Source organism: Lycorma delicatula, chromosome 4 (genome assembly GCF_047948215.1).
Source record: "Lycorma delicatula isolate Av1 chromosome 4, ASM4794821v1, whole genome shotgun sequence".
Classification (NCBI taxonomy): Eukaryota; Metazoa; Arthropoda; class Insecta; order Hemiptera; family Fulgoridae; genus Lycorma; species Lycorma delicatula.
The window spans coordinates 190,576,790-190,599,102 of NC_134458.1; the positions used below are offsets into that span (position 1 = coordinate 190,576,790).

Below are 22,313 nucleotides of genomic sequence, written 5' to 3' on the forward strand. Positions count from 1 at the left end.
TCCCTTTTTTTTTTAATTTCTGTTCGTATCTTCCTTTTCAAGCATCTATCTACTAATTTGTTCTTCTTGAGAGAAGTTTTTCTTTTTTCTAAAAGACAATATTCATGTTGTCGTCTTTTCGATCGTCTCACTGCAGGGAGCATTTCTTTTGTTAATGAAAAACATTCTCCTCGCCCCCCCAATATCTACAATTGCATCATAAAAACTTTTGAATATTGTCTCTTCAAGCAAATTCTCCACAAGAAGAGTTTTGTTAATATAAAAGCCACATCTGAAATTTTGTGTAATTTTACCTGACTATTCTTGTTGTTTTTTTCTAAAAATTCCTGACTTTTCCTGTCCGTGGAAACCATGTAATAAGATTAAATTGCTTCTAAATTAAAACGCATAATTTTAAAAACTAAAATCAATGCGGAAAGAGAGACGTCAAAAGCCAGGTTTAATTTACTAATACTGATGCTAAATTTTCCTTTGAAGAAGTAAATCGGAAACCTATGTACAACTTTGGTACAAATAACCGTACGAAATCTGATACCACATAAACTATAATAATGATAAAAATAAATTAACAAATTACCAAATAAAAGTGGACGTTGTACTCCGATACGTTTAGAAACTTTCTCGACAATTACTTGCATTTCGTCAGACTTCATAAATTGCTTTTGTTCGACAACCGAAAGAGGATTTTTACTGACTGTTTTCCTCCACTTGTTACAAAGCTTGTAAAACTGAAAAAGAATAAAAATCTAAATTAAACATTTTTTTTTTATTACTCCATATTTTTCTTTAGCAAACTAGCAAAAGAAGAGTGGATTAAAGAAAAGTTATTAGAAGTGGAAAGAGAAATGAACATTGGTAAAATAGACGGAGCATACAGGAAAGTTAAGGAAAATTTTTGGGGTACATAAATTAAAATCTAATAATGTGTTAAACAAAGATGGTACACCAATATATAATACGAAAGGTAAAGTCGATAGATGGGTGGAATATATTGAAGAGTTATACGGAGGAAATGAATTAGAAAATGGTGTTATAGAGGAAGAAGAGGAAGTTGAGGAGGATGAAACGGGTGGAACAATACTGAGATCTGAATTTAAGAGAGCATTAAAAATTTGAATGGCAGAAAGGCTCCTGGAATAGACGGAATATCTGTAGAATTACTGCACAGTGCAAATGAGGAAGCGATTGATAGATTATACAAACTGGTGTGTAATATTTATGAAAAAGGGGAATTTCCGTCAGACTTCAAAAAAAGTGTAATATTCATGATACCAAAGATAAATGTGAAGAATACAGAACAATTAGTTTAACTAGTCATGCATCAAAAATCTTAACTAGAATTATATATAGAAGAATTGAGAGGAGAGCGGAAGAAGTGTTAGGAGAAGACCAATTTGGTTTCAGGAAAAGTATAGGGACAAGGGAAGCAATCTTAGGCCTCAGATTAATATTAGAAGGAAGATTAAAGAAAAACAAACCGACATACTTGGCGTTTATAGACCTAGAAAAGGCATTCGATAACGTAGACTGGAATAAAATGTTCAGCATTTTAAAAAAATTAGGGTTCAAATACAGAGATAGAAGAAAAATTGCAAACATGTACAGGAACAGTAATAATTGAAGAACATAAGAATGAAGCCGTAATAAGAAAGGGAGTCCGACAAGGATGTTCCCTATCATCGTTACTTTTTAATCATTACATGGAACTAGTAGTTAATGATGTTAAAGAACAATTTAGATTCGGAGTAACCGTACAAGGTGAAAAGATAAAGATTCTACGATTTGCCGATGATATAGTAATTCTAGCCGAGAGTAAAAAGGATTTAGAAGAAACAATGAACGGCATAGATGAAGTCCTACGCAAGAACTATCGCATGAAAATAAACAAGAACAAAACGAAAGTAATGAAATGTAGTAGAAATAACAAAGATGGACGACTGAATGTGAAAATAGGAGGAGAAAAGATTATGGAGGTAGAAGAATTTTGTTATTTGGGAAGTAGAATTACTAAAGATGGACGAAGCAGGAGTGATATAAAATGCCGAATAGCATAAGCAAAACGAACCTTCAGTCAGAAATATAATTTTTTTACATCAAAAATTAATTTAAATGTCAGGAAAAGATTTTTGAAAGTGTATGTTTGGAGCGTCGCTTTATATGGAAATGAAACTTGGACGATTGGAGTATCTGAGAAGAAAAGATTAGAAGCTTTTGAAATGTGGTGCTATAGGAGAATGCTAAAAATCAGATGGGTGGATAAAGTGACAAATGAAGAGGTATTGCGGTAAATAGATGAAGAAAGAAGCATTTGGAAAAATATAGTTAAAGAAGAGACAGACTTATAGGCCACATACTAAGGCATCCTGGAATAGTCGCTTTAATATTGGAAGGACAGATAGAAGGAAAAAATTGTGTAGGTAGGCCACGTTTGGAATATGTAAAACAAATTGTTAGGGTTGTAGGATGTAGAGGGTATACTGAAATGAAACGACTAGCACTAGATAGGCAATCTTGGAGAGCTGCATCAAACCAGTGAAATGCCCGAAGACCAAAAAAACAAATTTTTTTCAAAACGATTTGTAATAATTCTATTAAACGCTTACATACATTTTCCTGGTAGCAAATATAATAAAATAATATTGTATATCTGTATATTAAGCCACTAATAAATTTAAGTAAACTGTTATGAAAGAACCGACTTCAACGATGATGGTTATTAGCCCGGTGAAAAATGATAGAGTATGAAAATATGCCATGCCTGACCGGGATTCGAACCAGGAACCTCCGTACGCAATACTTTTGAGGCTAGTCACCCTAAAATTTGAACTGTAAAACAGGTAAAGTAATGAACAGTAATCTTTTATATATATATATACACACAGAGTGATTCAGGAGGATAGGGCAGGCAATACTTTGACAACTCATTCTACAGGCTAAAAATAAGAAAAAAAGTTCATATAAACATAGGTCCGAAAACGGTTCGTTAGCAAGTTATACAGGGTGAAAGATTTCGCCCGAGTTTCAGTTCCTCCGGGTAAAAATTAAGGCTTCTGAAATTCTGCGAAGGTAAATTAAAGGGCAAATTCAATTGTTTCTTATTGTTTTTGAGCTGCCTTTTTGTTAATGAATTTTTGAAATTCCGAACAACATTATGAAACGCCCTGTATATATATATATATATATATATATATACACAGGGTTAAGGGTTATCATAAAAGAATGGTGCGGTTTCAGTAATTCATAGGAAGATTGTAGGGAAATTTCTAGATGTTATACTGGTATCCCTGCAAGCCTCCAACCCAAAAGTTTGGTTATCAGTAGTTGTAACCACAACGTCAGTTCATGTATTGTTGTTGCGGTGAGTTTAGTGAGTTAATATGTTCTCGGATGAAGACAAAGCAAAGTGTGTTTTGTTGATACTTGAATTAAAATCCGTAATTTTAGTTCAACGTGCGTTTCGAAATGAATTCGGAAGAGATCCACCACACAAAAATAACATAACGCGTCGGTTCAAAAGATTCGAAGAAACCGGATCGGTTAAGAAACAGAAACAACCGGGAGACCAAATGTACCAGACGAAACGGTTGAACTAATTTGACGATCGGCAATTAGAAGTCCTGGGAAGTCCATCCCCCGTCGAAGCGTCGAATTAGGTATTCCAAAATCAACAGTTCACAAAGTTTTACATAAAAAACTGAAATTACACGCTTATAAAATCCAGATACTGCAGGAATTGAAACCCGATGGTGTAAAACGTTACAATTTCGCTGTTGAGATGCTGGACAGAATAAGTGAAAGCGAATCATTTTTAGATGATATAATTTTTACAAACGAAGCTACATTCCATGTGAATTGATGTGTTGTTGACAAATACAATTCACGAATATGGGGCTCTGAAAACCCACACGCAGTTATCGAGAAACAACGCGATTCGCCTAAAGTTAATGTTTGGTGTGGTGCGATGAAAAATCGTGTAATAGGGCCGTTCTTCTTTGCTGAAAAAACAATTAATGGTGATGTGTATCTTGATATGTTAACAGATTATTGCTTTCCTCAGCCGGATGAACTGGAAAACATGCTTTCCTCAGCCGGATGAACTGGAAAACATTCATAGACTTCATTTCCAACAAAACGGTGTTCCCCCGCAGTTCAATGCATCGGTCACGGACGCTTTGAAGAGAAAAATTTGGAGATTGATGGATAGGCCGGTAAGAACCCGTACTTTGGCCTCCAAGGAGTCGAGACTTGACACCTTGCGATTTTTTCTTGTGGAGGTACATCAAAAGCGTTGTTTATATACAAATAAATTCGCGACCTAAACCGCTTAAAAAACAGGATTAATGAAGCAGTGACAACCGTTAACGAAGAAATGTTAACTAATGTTTGGAGAAAAGTTGAGTATCGTTTGGACATTTGTCGAGCGACTAAGGGCGCACATATTGAAATTTATTAATTGTGTAAAAAAATGTTTGAGACGACAAATTAGAAAAATAAAAAACATAAACTGTAAGTAATTCTGTTTTAATTTAAACCATGTTCAAAACCGCACCATTCTTTTATGATAACCCTGTATAATTATATATATATAATACATATATAATTATATATGTATTATATATAATTATATACATATATACAGCAGGAAGGAGCATACAGGAAAGTTAAGGAAAATTTTGGGATACATAAATTAAAATCTAATAATGTGTTAAACAAAGATGGTACACCAATATATAATACGAAAGGTAAAGTCAATAGATGAGTGGAATATATTGAAGAGTTATACGGAGGAAATGAATTAGAAAATGGTGTTATAGAGGAAGAAGAGGAGGATGAAATGGGAGAAACAATACTGAGATTTGAATTTAAGAGAGCATTAAAAGATTTAAATGGCAGAAAGGCTCCTGGAATACCTGTAGAATTACTGCGCAGTGCAGGTGAGGAAGCGACTGATAGATTATACAAACTGGTGCGTAATATTTATGAAAAAGGGGAATTTCCGTCAGACTTCAAAAAAAGTGTTATAGTCATGATACCAAAGAAAGCAGAGGCAGATAAATGTGAAGAATACAGAACAATTAGTTTAACTAGTCACGCATCAAAAATCTTAACTAGAATTCTATACAGAAGAATTGAGAGGAGAGTGGAAGAAGTGTTAGGAGAAGACTAATTTGGTTTCAGGAAAAGTATAGGGACAAGGGAAGCAATTTTAGGCCTCAGATTAATAGTAGAAGGAAGATTAAAGAAAAACAAACCAAGCGTTTATAGACTTAGAAAAGGCATTCGATAACGTATACTGGAATAAAATGATCCACATTTAATAAAAATTTGTACAAGCGAAGGCGAAGAGCCTTCAGTAAGAAATATAATTTGTTTACATCAAAAATTAATTTAAATGTCAGGAAAAGATTTTTGAAAGTATATGTTTGTAGTGTCGCTTTATATGGAAGAGAAACTTGGACGATCGGAGTATCTGAGAAGAAAAGATTAGAAGCCTTTGAAATGCGGTGCTATAGGAGAATGTTAAAATTCAGATGGGTGGATAAAGTGACAAACAAAGAGGTATTGCGGCAAAGAGATGAAGAAAGAAGCATTTGGAAAAATATAGTTAAAAGAAGAGACAGACTTATAGGCCACATACTAAGGCATCCTGGAATAGTAGCTTTAATATTGGAAGGACAGGTAGAAGGAAAAAATTGTGTAGGCAGCCCACGTTTGGAATATGTAAAAGAAATTGTTAGGGATGTAAGATGTAGGGGGCATATCGAAGTGAAACGACTAGCACTAGATATGGAATCTTGGAGAGCTGCATCAAACCAGTCAAATGACTGAAGACAAAAAAAAAACATATACTGTAAGTAATTCTGTTTTAATTTAAACCACGTTCAAAACCGCACCATTCTTTTATGATAAGCCTGTATAATTATATATATATAATACATATATAATTATATATATATGTATTATATATATATATATATGTGTGTGTGTGTATATATAAATATTTATAATGGTATTAAATATACATAAATCAAATAAGATATGAAATTACCGATAAATCTATTCATGCTTGATTATAAATTCAAAGTGATTTAAATAAACATTTAAACAGCGAAAGTTCGAATATGTTTTTCGATTACTATCGTAAATGGAACAGACAAAGAAAAACAAAAAAAAAAAACTATTAAGCCATTTAACTATTCACACTTCATTACATTTTATAATCAGAAATGAAGATTTGTTTACTTGACATACTATTTCAGCTGAATAATTAAAATGTAAAAGATAAGAAGAAATAAAAGAGTTTATATAACAATCTATGTTTGCTTTTTTTTATATTTTAATTAATAGCATAATTTTCTATATATAATACATTCCTTGTATATATATATATATATATATATAATGTGTGTGTGTGTGTGTGTATGTATGGGTATTATGTTCAACTGAAATAGTGACTGTCTCTCACTCTTTCTGTCTTTCCCTTTCTCAACCCTCTCTCTCTCTCTCTGTGTACATATATATATATAGTGTGTTTGTGTTTATGTGTGTGTATGGGTATTATGTTTCGACTGAAATAGTGACTCTCTCCCACTCACTAACTCTCTCTTACTCTTCTTGTCATCCCTCCCTCTCTCTTCTCACTCTCTCCCTCGGTCCCTCTCTCTCTCTGTGTGTGTGTGTGTATGTCTTATTCCCTCTCTCTCTGTGTATGTATATGTGTGTGTGTGTGTGTTGTTTCGACTGAAATAATGATTCTCTCCCTCACGCTATCTCTCTCTTAGTCTTCTTGTCACTCTCCCTCTCTCTCTCTGTGTGTGTGTATGCATGTGTGTATATGTGTGTGTGTGTGTGTGTGTGTGTGTATGTGTGTGGGTGGGTATATGTTTCGACTGAAATAGTGATTCTCTCCCTCACGCTATCTCTCTCTTAGTCTTCTTGTCACTCACCCTCTCCCTCTCTCTCACTCTCTCTCTCTCTGTGTGTATGTATGTGTGTATATGTGTGTGTGTGTGTGTGTGTGTATGGGTGGGTATATGTTTCAACTGAAATAGTGATTCTCTCCCTCCCACTATCTCTCTCTTAGTCTTCTTGTCACTCTCTCTCTCTCTCTTCTCACTCACTCCCTCTCTCTCCCTCACACTATCTCTCTCTTAGTCTTCTTGTCACACTCTCTCTCTCTCTTCTCACTCACTCCCTCGCTCTCTCTCTCTCTGTGTGTGTGTATGTATGTGTGTATATGTGTCTGAGTGTGTGTGTGTGTGTGTGTATGGGTAAGTATATGTTTCGACTGAAATAGTGATTCTCTTCCACTCACTATCTCTCTCTTACTCTTCTTGTCTCTCTCTCTCTCTCATTCTCTCTCCCTCTTTCTCTCTCTCTCTCTCTCTCTCTCTCTGTGTGTGTGTGTGTCTTCTTCCCTCTCTCTCTCTCTCTCTCTCTCTGTATGTATGTATATGTGTGTGGGTGTTATGTTTCGACTGAAACAGTGACACTGTCACACACACTATCTATCACTCGCTCTCTCTCTCTCTCTCTGTGTCTCTTTCTCTCTCTGTGTTACTCTGTGAGTGTGTGTGTGTGTGTGTGTGTATTATGTTCCGACTGAAATAGTGATTCTCTTCCACTCACTATCTCTCTCTTCTCTTCCTCCCTCTCTCTCTCTCTCTCTGTGTATGTGTGTGAAAGTATTATTTTCGACTGAAATAGTGATTCTCTCCCTCTCGCTATATCTCTCTTACTCTTCTTGTCTCTCTTTCTCATTCTCTCTCACCCTCTCTCTCTCTGTGTGTGTGTCTTCTTCCCTCTCTCTGTGTATGTATGTATATATATGTGTGTGTGCATGTGTGTCTTCTTCCCTCTCTCTCTCTCTGTGTGTATGTATGTATGTATATGTGTGTGTGTGTGTGTGCGGGTGCGTGCGTTCACTGATATCTGTCATAAATGAACATACATTCGAAAATAATTAGGCTATTTAACCATGCAAAATTTATTATACAATAAAATCATCAGAACAACACACGTTTATTTAACTCAATACACCACTATACTTAAGATTTCTTAATTATAATATTATAGGTTCAGTATATAATTTATTATCATATGTTTTTACATCTATACTATTATTATATAAAGAAAAATAAGAATAACAGAGAGCGTTTTTGTTTGTTCGTGATAAACAAAAAAAGAACTACTCGATCAATCGCAAACAACAAATTATTACCACAATGTTTCTAGGCATAACTGACTAGGTTGTTAGATATATTTTATTTTGAAAAAGTATTATACATATATATATATATGATTTATTGTAGGTCAGAGGTAAAAAATATGTTTTTTTACCCTATTTTTGGCGTTTTACATGGTATATCTTAGAAACTAAGAAATATACAGTTCTGGGACCTATTTTTTTCGATTTCCCAGCTCAAAACCCATAAGAAACAGTTGAATTTGCCCCTTAATTAACCTTCACAAAATTTCAGAAAGCCTTAATTTACCCGGTGGAACTGAAACTCGGGCGAAATCTTTCACCCTGTATAACTCCCTGACGAATCGTTTTTTTCGGGTCTATATTTATATGAACTTCATTTCTATTTTCAGCCTCTAGAATGAGTTGTCAAAGTATTGCCCTATACTTCTGAATGGTCCTGTACATATATATATTCACGTTATTTTTGGCGTTTTACATGGTATATCTTAGAAACTAAAAGAGATACAGTTCTGGGAACTATTTTTTTCAATTTCCCAGCTCAATAACCATAAGAATTGAATTCAGTTCATCGCTTGTGTTTTACATTTTGCTTGTAAACCTCATTTTTCAACCATCTATCCCTACAGACAATAATCCAACGGAGTGAGCTCTGAGGATCTCGGTGGCCAATTAACCTGTTCTCCACTTCATATCCATCTACCAGCAAACTTTTCATCAACAAAAAGACCTTAATTCATTAGTGAAATATTTAGGAGCTCCATCAAGTCGGTAATACATTTCAATTCGTTTTGCTAAGAGGATATTTTCCAGCAATATAATAATTTCATTACGTAAAAATTCCAGATAATTTCTCTGTCACACGATGTTGTAGTATGAAAGGACCAATTAATTGGTCATTATTTTACCGCACCAAACATTCACTGAAAATCGTTGCTGGAAATTTTTTTCCACTGTAGCATGCGGGTTTTATTCAGACCATCGATGCGCATTCGGTGTGTTGTTTATTCCGTTACGAGTGAAAGTAGCTTCATCTGAAAATAGTATAAACAGAATTAAATGTCGATTCCTATTAACCCGTTGACAAAACTGCAGCCGGCTGGCGTAGTTACCAGGCTGGAGATATTGAACTTTCTGAATATGAAAAGGATGCAATCCATTATTATTTAACGTTCTCCATACTCTACTTTGTGAAATATTGAGCCGTGTTGCAATTAATCGTGTCCTCGATGCCGGACTACGTTGAACCATCTGCTGAATGTTTTCATCTTCATTAGCGTGATTTGCTTGTAGATGAAATATGAGCGTTGGGAAGTGTACCGTTCTCACAAAGATTATTAAAAATTCTAATAAATACTTTACGATTTGGTACAACACGGCCAGGATACCTTTTTTTTCCTGTTTAGCCTCCGGTAACTACCGTTTAGATATTTCTTCAGAGGATGAATGAGGATGATTGTAAATGAAGTGTAGTCTTGTACATTCTCAGTTCGACCTTACCTGAGATGTGTGGTTAATTGAAACCCAACAACCAAAGAACACCGATATCCACGATCTATTATTCAAATCCATGTAAAAATAACGACTTAACAAGGATTTGAACATTGGAACTCTCAACATCCAAATCAGCTGATTTGGGAAGACGGTTAACCACTAGGCTAACCCGGTTGGTTAAATTTCTCAACCCCCATCGAACCTAGCGGGTCCATTTTCGGAAAAAATATTCCTTTTCGTGTAACTAATAACATATATATATATATATATATATATATATATATATATATTTTTTTTTTTTGATATGAACCAAATCGATCCATAATTGGAATTTTTTAATTATCACAACTCCCTTGTTTTCTGGTTTATCCTACGGGAATTACCGTTCTTGTATTTCTTTTGAGGATGATATGTATAGTGCAAATGAAGTGTAGTCTTCTATAGTTTCAGGCAGACCATTCCTGAAATATGTAGTTAATTGAACCCCAACCACCAAAGAACACCGGTACACACGATCTAGTATTCAAATCCGTGTATAAATAACGACTTTACTAGGATTTGAACCTTGGAACTCTCAATTTTCAAATCAGCTGATTTGGGAAGACGCGTTAACCACTAAACCAACCCGTTGGGTTACGGCCAGGATACCTATGTCGTCATTCCGTAACAGCTGCCACAGCATTTCCATTGCAAAATCCATAGATGAAAATCACTTCGGCATTAGTGAAGATACGCAGCATTTTTCAAAACAAAACTAAACAGAATTTCATTTTTTTTTAACAGACTTGATTTTTAGACACTGTAAAATGAATACAAAATTTCACTTCTTAACAACTTTCTGAAATTTTTACGATAAGAATTCGATGTAATACTTCAAACACGATTCATCAGCGAAAGATTATTTAACACATTACCACAATTAACTGACAACAATGTATATAATTTAAACAAATTATGGTGAAAAAAATCAGTATTGCCAACTTGTTTTCCGTAGATCTAAAATTATTGTACCTACTAGAGAAACATCAGTTTTCTTTTTTTGTAACATTTTCTTCTAAGTTTTCATAGGTTTGTTGTTAATAAAAGTCAACTTGTTTAAAATTTTATTCCTTTTTTATTGACATTATTTACATCAATCTTCTTATAATTAAATTCTCTACAATTCATGTTTAAAAAATGTATGATTTATTACTTAGTTTAACTAGTCATGCATCAAAAATCTTAACTAGAATTCTATACAGAAGAATTGAGAGGAGAGTGGAAGAATTGTTAGGAGAAGACCAATTTGGTTTTAAGAAAAGTATAGGGTCAAGGGAAGCGATTTTAGGCCTCAGATTAATAGTAGAAGGAAGATTAAGGAAAAACAAACCAACATACTTGGCGTTTATAGACCTAGAAAAGGCGTTCGATAATGTAGACTGGAATAAAATGTTCAGCATTTTAAAAAAATTAGGGTTCAAATACAGAGATAGAAGAACAATTGCTAACATGTACAGGAACCAAACAGTAACAGTAACAATTGAAGAACATAAGAAAGACGCCGTAATAAGAAAGGGAGTCCGACAAGGGTGTTCCCTGTCTCCGTTACTTTTTAATCTTTACATGGAACTAGCAGTTAATGATGTTAAAGAACAATTTAGATTCAGAGTAACAGTACAAGGTGAAAAGATAAAGATGCTACGATTTGCTGATGATATAGTAATTCTAGCCGAGAGTAAAAAGGATTTAGAAGAAACAATGAACGGCATAGATGAAGTCCTACGCAAGAACTATCGCGTGAAAATAAACAAGAACAAAACAAAAGTAATGAAATGTAGTAGTAATAACAAAGATGGACCGCTGAATGTGAAAATAGGAGGAGAAAAGATTATGGAGGTAGAAGAATTTTGTTATTTGGGAAGTAGAATTACTAAAGATGGACGAAGCAGGAGTGATATAAAATGCCGAATAACACAAGCTAAACGAGCCTTCAGTAAGAAATATAATTTGTTTACATCAAAAATTAATTTAAATGTCAAGAAAAGATTTTTGAAAGTATATGTATGGAGCGTCGCTTTATATGAAAGTGAAACTTGGACAATCGGAGTATCTGAGAAGAAAAGTTTAGAAGCTTTTGAAATGTGATGCTATAGGAGAATAATCAGATGAATGGATAAAGTGACAAATGAAGAGGTATTGCGTCAAATAGATGAAGAAAGAAGCATTTGGAAAAATATAATTAAATGTCTCGACTTATAGGCCACATACTAAGGCATCCTGGCATAATCGCTTTAATATTGGAAGGACAAGTAGAAGGAAAAAATAATTGTGTAGGCAGGCCACGTTTGGAATATGTAAAACAAATTGTTAGGGATGTAGGATGTAGAGGGTATACTGAAATGAAACGACTAGAACTAGATAGGGAATCTTGGAGAACTGCATCAAACCAGTCAAATGACTGAAGACAAAATTTAACAACGTTATTGTACGTCGAACGTAAAAAATGTTTGTTTGACCCTATTTTTGGTGTTTTACATGGGATATCTTAGAAACTAAGAGAGATACAGTTCTGGGATTTTTTTTTCGATTTCCCAACTCAAAAACCATAAGAAACAATTGAATTTGTTCCTTAACTGACCTTCCCAGAATTTCAGAAAGCCTTAATTTACCCGGAGGAACTGAAACTCGGGCGAAATCTTTCACCCTGTATAACTCGCTAACGAAGCGTTTTCGGCCCTATATTTATGTGTAGTTTTTTTCTTATTTTTATCCTCTAAAATGAGTTGTCAAAGTATTGCCCTATCCTCATGAATCACTCTGTATATATTTTTTTTTTGTCTTCAGTCATATATATACGAGGTGGGACAATAAAGTACTGAAACTGATATTTCTTTGCAAGATGTGGAAACCCTGCAGCTTGCGTAGGCACACCATCTTTGACCTTGGCCTATAAGCTACTTCTAGTCCAAGCGACACATTGATGCAACTGCTCAGTCGTGAGCTGTGCTGTAATAAGTGAACACGTGTTTGTGTCCCTCGTCACAGCTGTTTGGACATCTTGTATTGTTTGAAAATGGTGTCCCTTGACCGCCGTTTTGACTCTTGGAAATAGAAAAAAGTCGCACGGAGCGATATCTGATGAATAACATAGCTGTGGTAGTACTGAAATTTGTTTTGATGTTAAAAATTGCTGTACCGACAGAGCAGTATGGGATGGCGCATTATCGTGATGCAGAATCCAATTATCAGCGATGTTGGCACGGACACGAAGAACACGTTTACGAAGTCTTTCTAAAATTTCTTTGTAGAAATATCGGTTAACTGTTTGTCCAGGAGGTACCCGCTCTTTATGAACAATCCCTTGGAATCGAAGAAGTACACAAGCATGCATTTCACCTTTGACTTTGGCAGGCGAGCTTTTTTTGGTCTGGGTGATCCCTTTGAGCACCGTTGCGAACTTTGGCGGTTTGTCTCTGGATCGTATTGAAAAAAACCAACCTTCATCACCAGTGATAACACGGCTCAACAAATCTGAATCGATTTCCGTTTGCTCTAACAGATCAGCTGCCACATTTTTCCGTGTTTCTCGCTGTTGCTGTGTGAGATTTCAGGGGACCATTTTAGCACAAATCTTTCTCATACCAAGATCTTCAGTTAATATTAGACGAACCTTTTCTCGATCGATGTTGAGTTCTTCTGCGATCATTTTCGGGATAATCTTCGATCAGATCGTACGATTTCACGCACCCTGGTCAAGTTGACATCTGTCCGTGAGGTTTATGGTCGTCCACTGCGGTCTTCATCTTCAACATTCGTTCTACCTTCGCTAAAAATTTTATGCCACCGAAAAACTTGAGTTCTTGACATAACCTCCTCTCCAAAAGCCTTCTGAAGCTTATCGTAAGTTGTCGTCGCGTTTTCACCCGATTTAACGCAAAAAGAAATGGAATACCGTTGCGCAATATTTTGCGGTTTCATTTCTGTGACGAGAGACACAGAAGTGAAACACGTATTCAGTTATTACAGCACAACTCACGACCGAGCAGTTGCATCAATGTGCCGCTTGGACTAGAAGTAGCTTATAGACCAAGGTCAAAGATGGTGTGCCTACGCAAGCTGCAGGGTTTGCCACATCTTGCAAAGAAAAATCAGTCTCATTACTTTATTGTCGCACCTCGCATATATATATACACACACATACACACAGAGAGAGAGAGAGAGAGAATGACAGACAGACAGTGGTAGAGAGGAAATTACTTTAATTTTTTTGTGTAAAAATATATAATATATATTACGACTCATTATATTAAATGTTATCGATAATATCAAGGAGAAATACAGGATGCTCCGATTTTACAGTGCCTATACCACTGCTTTTGAAATCAAACGATAGTCAAAAAATTCCTATAACATACGCAGCATTTCATTACCAGTACGAAACATTGCATTATCATGCTATAACCGAAATTCTCGTTCATGTAAACCTACCACGACGATAAACTGTTTATGTATTTCCGTACACCTTTTATTGTGTTTCTAAGTTTGTGGGTGTACAGTAGGATCTCCAGTAAAGCACATTTGGGTCTGTTTAGGGGAGGGGGTAGGGTGGCGACCGGAATATGCTCGTGGGGTATATTCCTCTTCTTTGGGGTCAAGATATCAAAATATTAAAAACTTTACACCAGATCAGTAACCGTAACTGAAATTATCGATTAATTCATTTTGATATAAGTAAAAATTGTACGCCGTATATAAAAATAATAATTAAAGAAGTAACAATAAAATTTTTATAAATATTGTTTCATAGCAACAATTCAAAACGTGTAACTAAAATAAAATTCATTTTTACTTTACTATTCTGAAAGAGCAGATACTACATCGTCGAGGCTTGTCGCTGGGTGGTTGTGCCATGAAACCATGGCACGCCAATGGGTGGCTGGGCACCGGTTGAGACACTGGGCTTATTGAGCCTTTGGGTGACACGCAGCATGTTTCCAGTTTTTGACAAGGGGTTGGTTGCCGGCGGCGACTAGTGATAGTTAGAAAGCCGTAGTTATTCTTCGAACACATATCAAGACCACACAAGACAAGACCACTGACCCCAAACAAACGACAAACTGCGGCTTTTTTTTACTTCCTCGCTATCATCCAAAGGGAAACAACTTCTTGTCGGGAACTGGTTTCATGCTGTTTGTCAATGGGTGACAAGCCTAAGATAAAAATAAAAATAATAATAATTAAAATTACAGTTGGCTGAGCCACGGCTCAGTTATAGATTGACGACCTATAATTTATTAAATAAGATAATATGTTTAAAATGATTGGTGAAAATATATCGAACCCTTTTTCAACAATTAAACCTAAGATCGGCTGATTTAGAAGCCAGCACACGTTAATTTAGTATGAACATTTTTCATTATTTCAAAACCCAAATTATTTCTCCTTCCTCCTGGATCATACTATATATATATATATATATATATATATATATATATATATATATATATATATATATATATATATATATATATATATATATATATATATATATATGAAATTATTTTACTTTTTTTTATGTAAAAAAATATTCACTCAATAATTTCTTGACATTGGGCATAAATGCATATACCTATGAATCAACAATTTTTGATAAGGAATCGCAGTCCTTTATTTGACCACTCGAGTGATACAGGATGTATTTTATATATATATATATATATATATATATATATATATATATACTATAATATATATAGTAGTATGTATAGTAGTATAATAGTATGTATAGTATATATATACTATAATATATATAGTATATATATATATACTATACATACTATCTCTCATACTGTCTCTCAGACAGAGAGAGAAGAGACAGACAGAGAGAGAGAGAGCGAGGGAGGAGACAGACAGAGAGAGAGAGAGAGAGAGAGTGACAGAGACAGTGAGAGAGAGAGAGAGAGTGAGACAGACAGACAGTGAGAGAGAGAGAGAGAGAGTGAGACAGACAGACAGTGAGAGAGAGAGAGTGAGACAGACAGACAGAGAGAGAGAGAGAGAGGAGACAGACAGAGAGTGAGAGACAGAGAGAGAGAGAGAGAGCGAGAGAGAGGAGCTCTCGACAACATATCAACCCCAAACAAACGACAAACTGCGGCTTTTTTTTACTTCCTCGCTATCATCCAAAGGGAAACAACTTCTTGTCGGGAACTGGTTTCATGCTGTTTGTCAATGGGTGACAAGCCTAAGATATATAATAAGCATATATAATAAGAATTGCTGTCTTTAATTATTGACTCGTATAGTTTTAAATTGTTACAAGGGGTGCGCCTCCCCGATCTAGTTTTATGTTTGACAAGTGAGCGATTGGGACACTTCAGCGGGTGCTGTATGGCGCCCTGCTTGATTCGCTCACGCACGTTAGGTAGCTCATTAGGAGCTTTTAGGATTTGGGTCGCTAAACCGTTATGAGGCACAGTAGCCGTTCTTGGCACGGAACATTTGGTCTATGCTCTAGGGCGACCGAATGGGGTGGTGGTGGGAGAAATGCCAGTTAACCAAAAGCCTAAGATATCTCTTGCTTCGGAGGATAGGTAGTTGGACTGTCTGGCCCGAGGCTAGTGTGAGCGATCATAGGCTTATAACCTATGATATTGCTTACGGAGGCGGTCTAAGGGCACCAAATCCAGGTCGCTACAACCTAAGGGGCCTGGATCAGCGCAGGCTGAGGCGGGTATGCGATGCTGCATTGCAGGGATTGCAGTTGAGCATGGAGTCTAGGGAGGAGGTGGAATTGATAGCGGAGCTAATCGGCCGGGCCATCAAGACTGGCTGCGACGAGGTCCTACGGCGGCCTAGGCCAATGGACGGACCCGTCACAAGCAGCCAGTCCGCTGATCTGAGCGTGCCTGGAGCCGTCATGACCTCATTTTCCGGGGGGTCGTCTGTGGAAGGCAGACGGAGGCCCGGCAAGAAATGGTGGTCCTCTGACCTGAGCGTGCTGCGCGCAAGAGTGAGGTCCGCGCGGATAAGGTACCAGCGCTGCCCCCTAACGGGGATTATCGTTAACCACGTGCGCGCTGAGCGTCTTCGGATCTACCGGCGTGCCCGTAACACATATGTTCACGCCATCAAGGAAGCCAAACTCAACTTTTGGAAAGACTCCATGCGCGAATTGCAACGCGATCCCTGGCAGCTCGCAAAGACTTGTTACAAGCCAAAGCCATTGCACGTGTTGTCCAGTGTTCGATGCGGGTTAGATGGTCGTGACCACACGTTAACATCTGTGGCGACCTACCGGGCGTTCCTGGATACTCTGTTTCCAGATGCTCCGGAGGGTGAAACGGAAATCGGCGTTAGGGCGGGTAAAACACCATTCCCTGGCGTGGACCCGAAGATATAGACCGAGTGGTTTCTCGAATGGCATTAAAGAAGACACCGGGGATTGACCAACTTGACCCGGATATTTTCCATCATTTACTGCCCGTCATAAGGGAGCCTCTCGGCAGGCTGTTCACGGGATGCCTAAGCTGGGGCTGCTTTCCGGGTTGCTGGAAGGTAAGGGTACTCCTGAAACCTGGAAAGGATCCTGGTGAGGTCGGCAGTTATCGACCCATCAGCCTCTTGCCGGTTTTCGGCAAGTTGCTTGAAAGGCTGGTTGTGGAACGGCTCGAAGAAAGCATCGATATGAGCTGTATTCTAAATCGAGGCCAGTATGGCTTCATGAAAGGGGTTGGCACCGAGGATTGCATCTTAAATGCTCTTACCGAGGTGGAAAGCCCCGAATGCAAATATTTTTTGGATATTTTTATTGATATAGAGGCAGCATTTCCTTCCTTGTGTTGGAGTTCTGTCCTCTATGCTTTGGCACACCGCGATGTTCCCGAAGCCATACAGGCCGTGGTACGAGACTACTTGTCTAACCGTACGGCTCTGTTTAAGGAAGCGCACCTAGTTGTGGAAAAGTCCGTCACCAGGGGAAGCCCGCAGGGTTCCGTTCTCGGCCCCCTGCTGTGGAACCTGGTGTTTGACGGATTTCTGGGATTGACTTTTCCAGAAGGAGTCACGGCCCAGGCTTTCGCCGATGACTGTCTCCTTTTAGTTCGTGGAGATTCACGACCACAGCTGGAAAGCAGAGCGCAGGCGGCCTTGTCAACCGCCGAAGGCTGGATGGACATGCAAAATTAAAAAATTTCTGTGCCCAAAACGAAGTTTATGCTTCTAAAGGGCGCAGACAAATTATCATGCAGTCGAAACCCCCACATTAAATATAAAGGCTGTGTAATCAGCCGAGTAAGGGTTCATAAGTACCTAGGTGTTTTGTTTGATGATAAGTTGCTTTTTAGTAACCATATTAAGCAAGTTGCGGCGGACGCTGTCTCTGTGATGCACAAACTTAGAAGAATTGCTCGGAAAGACTACGGGCTGTACACTCCCGATCTAACAGAATACGGTTATTCGGAAATGTAGTTATATCTTCGCAAGCGATCTTCCGATTTTCAGAATTCAAACGGGGTATTTGCTAGTTAATACAAAATCACGGTGGAACCAAACCAGAACAATAGAGCAATGTTTTTTAACAATGTTTTTTTTCGGTAGTCGTGTTTTTTAATATTTATCTCTTGTTACGTAGTGTAATTATAAACAGAAACGATCGCTTAAGAAATGAGATTATAACAATAGTGTAATCGGCAATTTTATTCACGAAGGAGGCGTGTAATCGCTCAAAAAGTCCTAGAACTTAGTTTTTATTATTTGTTTTCAAATTATTCTTAGTTATACAAGTAACATAATCTTTCAAAACCTTAATCTATAATTCTCAATGTTAGATGTTATTTCTCAATTTCTAAGAATGCCTTTTATTTTTCATATTTCTGCTTTTTTTAACAAAAAAAAAAGGAAAAAAGTTAAGCCATTACATAAATTTGTGCATATACTCGTTTTTATATATATTTTTTTTCGATGCCTTAGAATAGCCAAGTCAATGTTTCATGACTAAAATCATAACATGAGTGATACCAGTCTGATTTTCATGAAAATAAATTTTTGTGTTTGTGCTTGCTATGTACGCACATTACAAAAGGTAAAAAAAAAAAATTATTATTATTATTATTATTATTATTATAATATGAGTAATTGGGGAAAAATTACATTTCATAATGTTGCCAAACTATTTTTAAGAATTACTTTTTCTTTAGCGGAGACTCTGACCTCATTCCAACAGAAAACGGATATAAATTAAAGAGACTTAAATAACGTATTAAAGACACAAATAAATAAAGGCTTGAATTACGATCAAAAAAGTTTCTAAAATCTTTTTTAGAAAATATGTTTATTTTGAACGTTGGGGGAGCTTTTGTTAAAACAGTCTCGATGATTTAAATGCTTTTGGCGTTTCTTACCAAAATATCTCACCGGATAAAAATAGAATAAGATCTGAACCAACATTCTTAAGAATTAAATTTTTTATCCGTGAACCGAAATTCCACGCCTTCTCCGCAGTTATTTCATAATTTATTCGCTAGAAATTTGTTTCAGCGAAATATTTCAACCGATAAAAATTACAGCATATAAAACTTTAAACTATTATAAATATTTTTTTGTTAAGATTTCAATCAATGCAATGTTTCTTTATTTCGGCAGCAGTTTTTTTTTTGTAATTTATTGTTTGGGATGCATTTTAGTAAAAGATTTTAAGGGCCAAAATCTAAAAAGCAATATTTTCGTGTATAACATATTTAAAAATTTTGATTGAGGTTTCTCTATATGCCTAATCGAAGAATAAATAAGATCTGGTACTCGGAAAAGGTTTCTTTATTATAACTCAAATGAATAATTAATTATACGAGTAATTTTCCAAGTACTCGTAGTTTGTAAAAATAATAATAAATACAAAAACTTGTACTAGCTCTGCTGCTGGAAACCAACCTTGGTAATAGGGCTGGCCATCAGCCAAATCGCTCCAAGCGCTGTTAAATGGTGGACAGGTACTAGCTGGCATACAGCGACCGAGGCGTGGCAGCCAAAATTGCTGTCTTTAATTATTGACTCGTATAGTTTTAAATTGTTACAAGGGGTGCGCCTCCCCGATCTAGTTTTATGTTTGACAAGTGAGCGATTGGGACACTTCAGCGGGTGCTGTATGGCACCCTGCTTGATTCGCTCACGCACGTTAGGTAGCTCACTAGGAGCTTTTAGGATTTGGGTCGCTAAAACGTTCTGAGGCACAGTAGCCGTTTTTTGGCACGGAACATTTGGTCTATGCTCTAGGGCGACCGAATGGGGTGGTGGCGGGAGAAATGCCAGTTAACCAAAGCCTAAGATAATTAAAATAATAATAAAAACTAACGGTTGGCTCAGTTACAGATTGGCGATGTATATTTTATTAAATAAGATAAAATGATTGGTGAAAAAATATCGAACCTTTGTCACAAATTAAATCTAAGACCAGATGACCTAGAAACCACTACATTAATATATTATGAACATTTTTCCTTATTTAAAGCTGTAGAATCAATTCCCAAATTATTTTTCCTTTCTCCTGAATTACTATATATACACAGGGTGTCCCATATAAAACGCAACCCAACCTTATATTGGTAGGTATTGAAATAATAAAAAGGCATGTGTAAATGTAAATGTAATTTTTATTATTATCATCCATTACCTTACATTTAGAGTAAAAGTTGGAAGTGGCCGCCATCTTCTTGAATACAAGCTTCAATTCTTTTTACAGCGTTTCTTGCAACTTTTTTTCAAAGTTTGTGGCTGGATATTTAATACAGCTTGTTCAATATTGACTTTCAATCGTTCAAGTGTTCGTAGTTTGTTGCTGTAGGCTTTTTCTTTGAGGTAACCCCATACGCCGCAGTCAAATGTGGAGATCTTGGTGGCCACAAACCTAGACCGATAACACGATTACCAAAGCCTCAACGAAATCAGAAGTTGAACCTGCGTAGTGCGATGTCGCACCGTCATATTGTAGACAACAGTGTCTGTCTTCCTCTTCCAAGAGTGCGATGAACCGAAATAAAATATCCTGATATCGTTCTGGATTAATGGTATACTCGAAAAGAATAGGACCGATTATTTTCTTCCGCGATATCGCGCACCACACGCCCGACTTCTGCGGGTGTAATTGTTTTTCGTGATAAACGTGGGGATTTTCAGCGCTCCAAATTCTACTGTTTTGGCGGTTTACGTAGCCATCCAAATAAAACCGTGCTTCATCTGTGAAAAATAACGAATCCATAATATTAATTTCCTCACGAACCTATATTTTGTCAACGGAACCGTTGACAAAATCGTTTTCCTTTGTCGGGCTCAAGAAATCGATGAACCGTTTGGATGCGATAAGATCGTAATTGTAATCGTTTGTTCACCCGATGAACATTCGATTTAGATAAATTAATTTCAATCGACAAACATCTGATCGATTTATTTGGCGAGGCGAGTAATCGATCTTTAATTTCAGCGACTGTATCTGTATTCAACACCGACGCAGATCTTTTGTGTTCCTTGTTATTAACAGAATAAATTTTGCAACTAACCTTAATACTGATGTTTTGTTAGGAGCTGGTTTTATCTGGGTACTTATGGCGAAACAAATCTTGCACTGCAACCGCAGATTTCGTACAGAAGTAAGACTCGACAATGAAAACACATTCATCTAGCGAAAACACCATCTTGTCTCTCTAGCAATACACTGAACGTTATGATAGCATTGTTGTTACTATCGGTTATTCTGCGTCGCCGCGATGTTCATAGGTTGGACGAGTCCATTTCAGTAACGAGTAGGGGAGTACGCTTGACTTTTGAAATTTCATGGATGAGTGATTGATGGGTTGCGTATTATATGGGACACCCTGTATATATATATAAATCTAGCAGCAATAACAAACATTTCCGGGTCTGTTTGTTTTGTATAAAAGGAACGAGTTAAATAGATATAATACATTTTAGAGATAAAGTTAATCATAATTGCTTCCGTTTATGTTGGTTGTACGTTTTATTACAGCGAGGTAATTACAAGAGCGCTCGGTGTAATATTGTAGGGACAGCCTTGAATTATAGTAGAAAATATTCCACAGTATAATTACGAACGCATATATTAGTTACGGTTTTTATAATTTATAGTTTATTTATACATTTTTGTTTCATATCTTTACGGTCTTATCATATTTCTTTTATATTTCTAAAGCGATGACATCGCGCTACACTATTCGCCTGATTAATAATTCTGTTCACTATAAAGATAAAACATCTGTGGTATTACTCATTTTTTTTTAATTTTAAATTCACATATTTTTTAAAAAATATATCGACAAAAAAAAGATAAAAGTAATATTCTTTTTGAGTATTTTTATTTCATTATACAAAGTAAAAGAAGTATGTTGAATTCGTTTTACAAATTTCAACGGAAATTATCAATCATCCATTTTGAACATCGTTAAAATCCAAATTTTGATTAATTTCCGCTTCACATATGTATCTTACGTAACATATAAAAAAAAAACGATTAAATATAGGATGTTAAAATTCAGATTGGAACCTATATGGCTTCCCCCTTGTTAAGATCAAAATATTTCATTATATACCGAACGAAATAATAATTCATTTAGAACGGGAAAAAATA

The 22,313-nt window shown here is 36.2% G+C and overlaps 1 protein-coding gene across 2 annotated transcripts in view; it reads right to left on the reverse strand.

Moving 5' to 3' along the window:
- Positions 1–22,313, reverse strand: part of LOC142324165 (multiple inositol polyphosphate phosphatase 1-like) — an 87,946-nt gene that overhangs the window by 35,484 nt on the left and 30,149 nt on the right. For both annotated transcript variants that reach the window (XM_075364893.1, XM_075364892.1), the window contains one exon: positions 578–728. In XM_075364893.1, coding sequence (XP_075221008.1) covers positions 578–728 — 151 coding nt within the window. The remainder of the gene's footprint in view (positions 1–577; positions 729–22,313) is intronic.